Here is a 10,250-nt window from a genome sequence, read left to right as displayed (position 1 = left end):
CTCGTCACCGGTACCTAGTTGTCTGGAGCACATGGCACAGGAGAAACAGGGAAGGTGATAAACTAACTCTTGGGCCTTGCGTACCATCTGCGAAGGTGCCACACCCGATCCGCAGCCAGCGCATTTTGTCCCGAAACGCCTGCCACACCAACAGCACGCAACATCTTCACATTACATTCCCACATAATTTTTTCCTTATTTCTTTCGCGATAGATTCGCCCAATTTCACATTTCAGCACAATTTCAAATTTACTATAAAATTTGCATTTTCGAAACACCGTGAAAAAAGTTGTAATAACGTATGAGGAGATTGGCACTAATATTTTAAGTTTTATTATAAAACTAGCAATTAAGAATTAAAAAATAGCATTGAGGCAGCATTTATAGTTGCAAATTCCTGTTACCGTAATTTACAGACATTCTGGAACATCAATAGTAAAACATTCGACTTCGGATCTTACGTACGATACTAATCTAGTAGTAACTAAAGTCGAAACTACGTAAGATCCTACGTCCGATTCTAATAGTTTCCGGCGTCGGAAATGATGCAGTAATCAACGTAGAATATTGGGATCGTTTCCGACATGGGGTCAGAAATAGAATCATAATAGTTTCCTACGTCGAAACCTACGTATGATCTTGCGTCGGATTCTAATAATTTTTGATGTAGGAAACGACGTGAAAAACATCGTGGATTATTCGGATCTTTCCCGAAGCACAATCCTACGTAGAATCTTAATAGATTCTTACTTCATAACTGACGTTGAAACATACCTATGATTCTACGACGGATCCTACTATTTTTCCACGTCGTAACCAACGTCGAAACCTACATTCGATTCTACAGCGGATCCCAATAATTTCTGACGTCGCAAAAGAAGCAGAATATATCGCTGAATATTGAGATCATTCCCAATTTCGGAAAGCACGTAGAATCCTAATAGTTTCTTGCGTGGTAATCGACGTCGAAACCTACATGCAATTCTGTGACGGATCCTAATATTTACTGACGTCGGGAATGACGTACAAAATAACGTAGGAAACATTATCGATTATTTAGATCGTTTCCTAAATCAGATCATACGTAGGATCCTAATAATTGTGCTAAGTCGCAACCGTCTTTGTAACCTACTTTTGATCATACGTCGGAACCTAATAGTTTCCGACGTCGGAAAAGACGCACAGTGGCCGATTATGGATTCAAGTGTTGATAACTTATGTGTAGTGTCAATTTTGATCCGATTTAAACCGCTTTTTTTTTAAATACTTGTGAATACTTGTATTTTTAAAAAACACAGCCAGAATTAGGTTTTGATTGGTCAGAACGCTGCCTAAACTAAAAAACAACCGGAAATCATCATAGCCAGTGACCTAAAAATGCCCGTACTGAGCGCCAGTTATAGATGGCATCAAAATCACAATGAAATTGTAAAATAAGTAAAAAAAAAGAGTACCCCTATTGTTTGTTTTGCCATTTTGACTTATTTTCAAAAAATCGTTTAAACAACATATAGCGAAATGAAAGAAACTTTTTTTTCAAAAAACTAGTAGTAACAATCGAGTTTACGGGAAAAATCACGACGAAAATGTATATGAAGTTTTTTTGTCAGAGCTCATTATGTATAGATTAAAATTATTTCTTGAAAAAAAGATCCTACTCCATCTTCACTCCATTGGGAATCGAACCACAAAACTTCTGATTTGGGATCGTCCATAAATTACGTAACGCGTTTTTCTTTTGTTTGAATAAAGACGAGCATGAAATTGATGTGAAGTTGAGAAAGACACAACGATATAAACAAAAGAAAAAAGTGTTACGTAATATATGGACGATCCCTTTCCGGTCAGGTGCTTTTCCAATTGAGCTATTAGAGGGATCAGAAAAAGAACTCTTAATTCAAGAACATAACGCTAATTTTTAGCTAGGTGTTAATGGTACAAGTAATTATTTAAAATTTTTTAAATTTATTTATTTATGTATAGTGTAAAATTGTTATAAACAATTTCGTCGTATAAGGGCAAATAGAGGAATCATATCCAGCCACGATTTTACGCCACTCAAGTCTACGAAAACTTTATCAATGTATACCAGCATTGAAAACACAATATTTTTGAAATTTGCCTGTTACTTTTTTCATTATTTAAACAAAATTAGTATGGGCATTTTTAGGTCACTGGCTATGATGATTTCCGGTGGTTTTTTAGTTTAGGCAGCTTTCTGACAAATCGAAACCTAATTCTGGCTGTGTTTTTTAAACTACAAGTATTCACAAGTATTAAAAAAAGAGCGGTTCAAATCGGATCAAAATTGACACTACACATAAGTTATCAACACTTGAATCCAGAATCGGCCACTGCGAGACGTAGGAGAAATCGTCAAATATTGGGATCGTTTCCGGCATCGGATCCAATATAGAATCGTAATAGGGTCCTTCGTCGAAAACTACGTATGATACTACGTCAGATCCTAATAGCTTTCGACGTCAAAAAGGACGTAAGAAGCATCGTTGAATATTTAGATCTTTCCTGAAGTAAAATCCTACGTATGATCTTAATAGTTGCCCACCTTACACACTGGGACAGGAAAATCTCTGTGGACAAGTTGTTATTTAGAAGCGATTTCTCAACCGATTTCTATGTTATTTTTCAATAAAGATAATGAAATTCTGCATAAATATGATCAGACCAATTTTGAAAAAAAAACATTTCTTTGAGAAGAGTACCCATTTTGATAATTGCTTGAATTTAATCTGAAATACCTCAAATAAATTAAGCAACTATATATAAAAGTTGTATAATAGCTAAGAGATAGGGTTGTTTCGCGATTTTAGATTAACTAATTTTTTAATATATAATTTTATTCTAAACCAAAGGTGCGTTATAATTTTGTTTTCTTTAGACGTCGTTCTCATAATTATCTATCAATGCGACGATGTGAAAATCATGACAAGCAAGTTAGGCCATGGTCTGCTGTCAATTCTGACTATTTTGATTTGATAGCTTTATTTGTTAAGGATTATGTCACAAAAAATGTATCCTGTTGCAATATTTGGCTTAAGAGTCAGTAGTATGTTGAAGGAAAACAGTAAGTGTGATTATTAACACATTTTAAAATCGTACATATTTACAAATTGTTCAGTAAACATGACTACATTTAAGTAATTTTTCAATGAACTCTTTATACATACGATAAATAGATCTATTTTCGGTAGATTTCCTCTATTGGCTTCTACGAAACCCTCCTTTGACAGTTTTTTAAAACAATATTTTGCGGCTTCTACATTCGATGAGCACATAACCAAAACAAAAGATCAGCACAGAAAAATATATTTGAGAATCACTGACAAAGTATTGAATTTGTTATAAACAAATAAATGAGTGAAAATAGATTCATGGTGTGTGATAGTGATTCGTCCATTGATTCGTACTAAATTTGAACAATTTATAGACAAAACCCGTTTTTTAATTGAATTCATGAAAGATAATCAATAAATCAATATTTAAAAAAAAAAAATTGAGTGTAAATAACTAATTTCTATACCTTTAGGGAGCTTACATGACAATCAACAATTTTCATTGTTGAAACAAATTTTTATCATATAAGCATTTTATAAGAAAATAATTACGTTTTTTTTTTAGATATTCTCAGCCTATTATTTAGTAATGGCTCTGTGCTAATAATCGATAACAATTTATTATTGCTTAAACAATATTTTAATTAGCAAATGCATTTCTCGGCTATTTCTATGAGTGAAAACTTGGGGGTTTCAACGTAACTAACTGTTAGTAAATAATTTTTAAACTTTCTTTAGAAACCTTGATAACTATCTACTATTGTTATTGTCATTAATAAATAATTAGATCATTAGGAAAATCTAATTTTTCACCTTTAAAAATAGCCGCAAAATGCATTTGTTACTTAAATTTGTTTAAAAAACTACTAATTGTTATGAACAATAGCACAGAGCTATTAATAAATAACAGGCTGCTAATGCTTTAAAGAAACGCAATTTTCCTTCATAAAAATATCTTACTTACACTTCATTACGATAAAAAAACAAATTTTAACCTCTACAAATAGTCAGGCAGGACATTTTTGAATTTTGTGTTAAACAATCATCAATTATATTAATTGATGACTGAATCTGGATAATTTTTTGTAAAATGACAAATAAATGAAAGAATCACTGCCAATTTCTATGAATTGATTTTCATTGCCTTATTTGCATATATAAAAATTGAATAAGCTTTTAAACATTTTTAAGCAATTACAAAACTTTTTTATAAAGTTGTTTCATTCATTTTAGGTATTTCGGATTGAATCTAACTATTTCCCAAAAAACGATACTGAAAAACAAAATTGTAATTTTTTTGTTATGCAATTTAAAAAACTGTTTTTAAAATTAACCATGGCAGATTGATGAGAATTTTTATTAACTTTATTTTCAAAAAAGTGTAAGTGTGATGAAAGATCGCTTCTGAGTATCAATTTGTCTACAGACATTTTTTTGTTCCACTGTGCGTCATAACCGACGTCGAAACGTCGGATTCTAATAGTTTCCAATGGCGAAATCGACCTAAGAAGCAAATTCAATTATTGGGATCGTTTCCGACATGGGATTATTCCTAGGATCCTAAGAGTTTCCGACGTTGGAAACATTGCAGCCTATTGGGATTCTCTCCGCCGTCGGCTCCTGCATAGAACAGGTAGAGTTCCCTGCGTTGAAACCTACGCAGGATTCTACGTTAAATCCTAATAGTTTCCGACGTCGGAAACTACGTCGAAAACATCGTGAAATTTGGGCATCTTTCCTAAAGTAATCCTACGTAGGATATTATTAGTTTCCTACGTCATAATGTAGAACTAGCTACTTTTACACGATTGAGTATTTCGTCTAAACAGGTTATAATAATTAACGCTGTACGATATTCTCCGAATCCCTACTGAAAAACCTGACGTTAAATCCTACTTTGGCTCCTAATAGTTACCTGCATAGAGTCCTACGTCGAAACCTTCATTTACGACGAATTTTGGGATCGTTTGTGATGTTGAAAACTATTAGGATCTTAAGAGAATCCTCCGAGATTAAAAAAAATTATGTTATTTGTTAAATAGTTGCTATTAGATACTTACTCAATTTTTAACTATATTTAAATTTTTAACATCAAATTCTACGTTGAACTGTGTTGATACTATAGTGTCAAAAAGTTTATAATAATTAATATTGCTCGGCTTTTAATTGAATGTTAAAGCTTGAAAATAAATTAAAAATTAACTAACAACAAGCTACTATTTAACAACAACAAAATTATATTTAAAAAATCTCGTAGGATCCTACTGCGATCCTTATAGTTTCCGACGTTACAAACTATCCTAGTACTCGACGGCATTTCCTTCGTCGTTTGCGACACAGGAAACTGTTAGCATCTGATGTAGGACCCGACGCAGAATTTTAAGTCGGTTTCTAAGTGGGTTTCAGAATAGAAAACTATTAGGAGCCAATGTAGGAAATTATTAGAATCCGACGCTGGATCCGACGTAGGATTCGGCATAAGATTGTATGCAGGATTCTACTTAAGGAACTACTGGGATCACACGTAGGATCTAACATTGAATTATTCCGTAGGAATTTAGAGTTTTATGTCTGTAATAAATTTAGCACGCATCCGAACACTGAAATGGTCTATATGTCGATTAATGTCGGTAACAGGAATTTGAAATTAGCATCGACGTAGAACCATCTAATTTTTATTTTTTGTTTTAGTGAATAGAAAATTTGTGTTTATAAATGGATATCAATAACAGATATCGATTATTCTATAAGACTGGAACAATATTTATTATATATGACTATGTGATATAAAGTCAGTCACACCAACTTCCTTATACTTTTTAATATAAGATTTTCTTTTTTTTATAACTGATGCTACCATTTTTGGTTTTGAAAGCTTTGCATATTATTCGACTTATGGAAGAATTTTGATATTATGCAAATTTTTCAAACTAGAAAAAATTCTTTGAAACCCAAATTTTTCAAACCGCTAAATTCGATTTTCATTTTTGTCTAACTGACTATACTAAGTAAATTTTAATTCATTTTAAATAATATTTAATATTTAAAATTAAATTTGCAAAGCATTATTCTACAATATTTCAATTAAATTTACGTCATTTTAGTATATTTTCTTCTGGAAAAATTTGCTTCAGAGATAGGAATTGTTACTGAATATTATTAGTTTTATTATCATTTTGATAATAATTTTAATGTTTTCTTGCAAAAGTTTCAAAGAAGGGATTGATTTCCACTCGAGTTCTTTCAACCAAAAAGGATTTATTTCATTTTATTCAAACGAGAACAAATAGACTAGAAAGAAAACTTTAAGTTAAAAACATAAAAATTAAATGTTTGATTTCAGAATTTTAACATGATAAATTTTTTTTTTAATAAGTAGGACGTTTTTTTCTAGGACTGTCTCTTTGAATATTCAATTTTTAATTCTTAATAACAATCTAATATTTGGAAATTTTTATTTGTCAGTTTTAACATTTATTTATTAAAATGTTTGAAAATATATTTTTTAAGATAATCGTATTTATTCAAAAGAAATGGAATTGAAAAATCCTGAAAAATAACGTTTCCAACGCTGAAAAATTCCCAAAAAAGAAAATATTCGAAATAAAAAAGATTCCTAAAATTAGAAAATTTCTGACAATTGGAAATTCCCGAATAACGAAATTAAAGATAATTTATGATATTACCGAATTTAAAAATTCCCGATGATAGAATACTGATGAAATAAAATTGCCATCATTATAAAATATCTGGTACTGTAAAATTGCCGACGAATGGAACTTCCTCAAACTAAACAATTAAAGAAAGTGTGAAATTATAAATAAAATATGTATCAATATCTGTTAAACATATTTATATTTAATATTTCAGTATTTATTTATTATCAAAACAATTATTTAATTGTTCAGAATCGAGAATGTTCAAATTTTGAGATTTTTCTCTGTTTGCAATTTTCTAGTGTCGGATATTTTATAATATCTGTAATTTTACTGATATATTATTTAAAATTTCCAAATGATGTAGAAATTAAGGAACCCCAAAATGAAAAATTTCCGAATAATAAAACTGCCGACAGTTAATAATATTGCTCTATTTTTAAATTGAAAATTGCCGCATTATAACATATCCGACACTGTAAAATTTCCGAATTATAAAATTTCATTATTAAAAAAATCGAAAAAATAGTATCAATTGATATTAATTATATATTAATAATATAATATTGAAATCTTTAAGCAATATTTTTTGTTGAAATTATACACTTTGAAAAAGAATTTTATAATTCCGGAATTTTCTATTGTCTGTAATCGGTATTTGATAAATCGAGAATTTTCTGTGGTGATTTTTAAAATTCGGCATTGTTACATAATTTTCAGGTATTTTAATATTCAAGAATTTTCTATTTTATTATTTTTTATAATTTTGGAATTTTCTTATTCCGAGTATATTTTTTTTAGAGAATTTAATTTTTTCAGTCGCGCCTTTTTGGAAGTTTTATTGTTCAGATTTACAGTAATCTCCAATGAATGTAAATTTTTTATGTTTATTTATATCTCTAGCCATTTTTTAAATATGGTGTAAAAATAATCGCAATTAAAATATAGACAGAAATTGATACTTACTTGAAAAAGTCTTCTTTGCAAAAGACATGGCCATTTCGAGCGTAACATTTTTCGGAAAGCCTGCTTCCACAATCTCGACACGTGAGACATCTCGCATGCCAACATCGTTCCAAAACCCTCAGGATAAACCTGTCCAAAATTGCCTCCTGGCAACCCCCACATTTCGGTATGGAAGCTGTAACAGAAATAAAAAAATTATTTTAAATTAAATTAAAATTGCTCTGTATAAATAAAATTCAATTTAACTTAAATACTTTATTAAATAATAGAATAGTAGATAAAATTTAGGTATTTTTAAGTTCACAAATAAATTTCATATACAAATACAGATTTTCGTCAGTTATCAATTGGCATATTTCCTTTCTTTAAGGGAATTAATTTTAAATTGCTTCGAAAATCATTCCCTTATCATAATTTATCAACGAACAATATGTAATTGACTTTGGAAATATGAAAAATGGTTAATAATCTTTGTTTTGATGTATATCCTGAACGGAAAATCAGAGAAAAGTCTCCGAGTACTTTTAATCTTTATGTAACACTATCACTTATTAATTTGGTAGTGCTAAAATTAATTCTTTCATTCAAATGTCCTTTTCAGTTCGATATAACTTTCAAAAAATGTCTTCACTCATTTCATTACGTTTGAAATAAATATGAATATTTGCATAAATGGGATTGTTTATTTACAAAATTTAACTTAGTTTTTAAATAAACAAATTCGAAAAAAATTTCTAATTTGAAGAATTTAGAAATGTGGAAAAAATGAAGATCTTAGATAGAAGGGTGTAAAATGTTTTAAAACCGGAATCCGACGGGCCGTGTCGGTACTTCTTTCGGATCGGGATTATATCATAAATTATCCAAAATTACTAGTTATTTTTGAAAAATTTTTAACTGATCTTTCGGATTTTTGGGCCAAAATATATCGGGTTTTTAAAACGGATTTTTTAAAATCCCAAAAGAAGAACCTTTTTAGGAATTTCAAAAGGTTTAAAGAGAATAGCAAATTTTTTTCTCGATTCCTAGGAAAATTAAATATGATTTTTTAGTTTGAAAAATTAATTTTAAGAGAATATTTAAAAAGATTGTCAAATTAGTCAAAACAGAATCTAGGAGATTTTAAAGCAATTACTTCAATTTTTTAGAATTTCATAACAGTTTTAGGAAAAATCGAATAAATAATTAATAAATAATTTTATAGATCCTTTATCGTCACACGTGAAATCTTTAAAATATTCTTGACGGTTCTCAAGAATGTTAGGAAAGTTATATTTATATAATTTAAGAACATAAGCTCAAATTGATAAACTCTGTATTAGTTCCTTCAGAATTTTTTCCCGCCTCACTGTGCGTCGCCTAGTTTATTGTTAATGTAATACAGTTTGAAAGAGTCTTTAGATTTTTGGAAAAATTTCTTTATTTATTTTATTTCTATTTATAATTAGTTTTCAATCCAAAAGAACGAATTTTCTCTCCAAAAGACGAATTTCCAACTAAACAGTTAGATTTTCGAAAAAATATTAATTTTTAACAAAATAGTTTAACTTTTCAACGAATATCTGAATTTGTAAACCAAGAAGACGAATTTGTTAGAAGGTAGTCGAATTTTCAATTAAAATAAACATTCATTTTGAGCTAAAAATATAATAGTTGAGATCTCAGCCAAAAAAAGAAATGAATGTTGAATCTAAAAAAGTCGAGTTTAATAAAAAGATATGAATTCTGAATCTTTAACAAAAAATTATTTCTCAACAAAGAGGTTCATCCGTCAAAATACATACATTTTTATCCAAATAGTTCAATTTTCAATAGAAATCTATCAATTATCCATTGATAGTTATAGGTTTAAATAAATTATTTAAGCAATTTATTTTCTTTTATAGTAGTATTCTCTTAGAATAATGCTTTAATGTTACAGTTTCTTCTAAAAGTTTCAAATTTTTGCCCATTTTTCAATTAGTGTGAGAAAATAATGAGTTTAAGCTAAAAAAAGTAATTGTTTCAACAATTTGTAGTTTAATATAACATTATCATTGAATATTGCTAGAAAGTTGACGGTTTTTCATAAATATTTAAGTTTCGGTCAGCATTTAAGATAGAGCGATGTGATATTTAATGAAATTTAGCAAACAAAATTGTGTATACATAATATTATTTTTCTAATTATCTTCTCTTACAGTAATGCTAGACAGATGCGGGGTTTTCTGAAATTTTCCACTTTTTGTCAACATTTCACTTAAAGCGAAGAAGAGGTGATAATTAATGCAATTTGAGAAGATAATTGTTTTAAGAAATTAGTATTGTTTATAAATATCTTTTCCTATATTAATGCTAGATAATATGCGGGTTTTCTGAAATACTTTACTTGTTGTCCTCCTTTTACTAAGAGAGATAGTAATTATTGCAAGTTAGCAAAAATTATTGTTTAAACAATATGTTTTTTTCTATAACTATATTCTCTTAGAGTAATACTAGAAAGTTGCGGGTTTTTCTGAAATTTTCAGCTTTCCATTGAAATTTTAGTTAGAAAAAAATAATAAGTATTATTTTA

General features: G+C 29.1%; 1 protein-coding gene across 1 annotated transcript in view; it reads right to left on the bottom strand.

The window, feature by feature from the left end:
* The window catches only part of LOC117180215 (LIM/homeobox protein Lhx3), a 36,657-nt gene that overhangs the window by 25,349 nt on the left and 1,058 nt on the right, over positions 1-10,250 (bottom strand). Inside the window, exons 2-3 of the mRNA XM_033372600.1 lie at positions 7,697-7,871; positions 1-139 (exon numbers count right to left, since the gene is read on the bottom strand). Of these exons, the coding sequence (XP_033228491.1) occupies positions 1-139; positions 7,697-7,871 (314 nt within the window). The remainder of the gene's footprint in view (positions 140-7,696; positions 7,872-10,250) is intronic.

Source organism: Belonocnema kinseyi, chromosome 9 (genome assembly GCF_010883055.1).
Source record: "Belonocnema kinseyi isolate 2016_QV_RU_SX_M_011 chromosome 9, B_treatae_v1, whole genome shotgun sequence".
Taxonomy (NCBI): domain Eukaryota; kingdom Metazoa; phylum Arthropoda; class Insecta; order Hymenoptera; family Cynipidae; genus Belonocnema; species Belonocnema kinseyi.
This window is presented reverse-complemented; position numbering and strand designations above follow the sequence as displayed.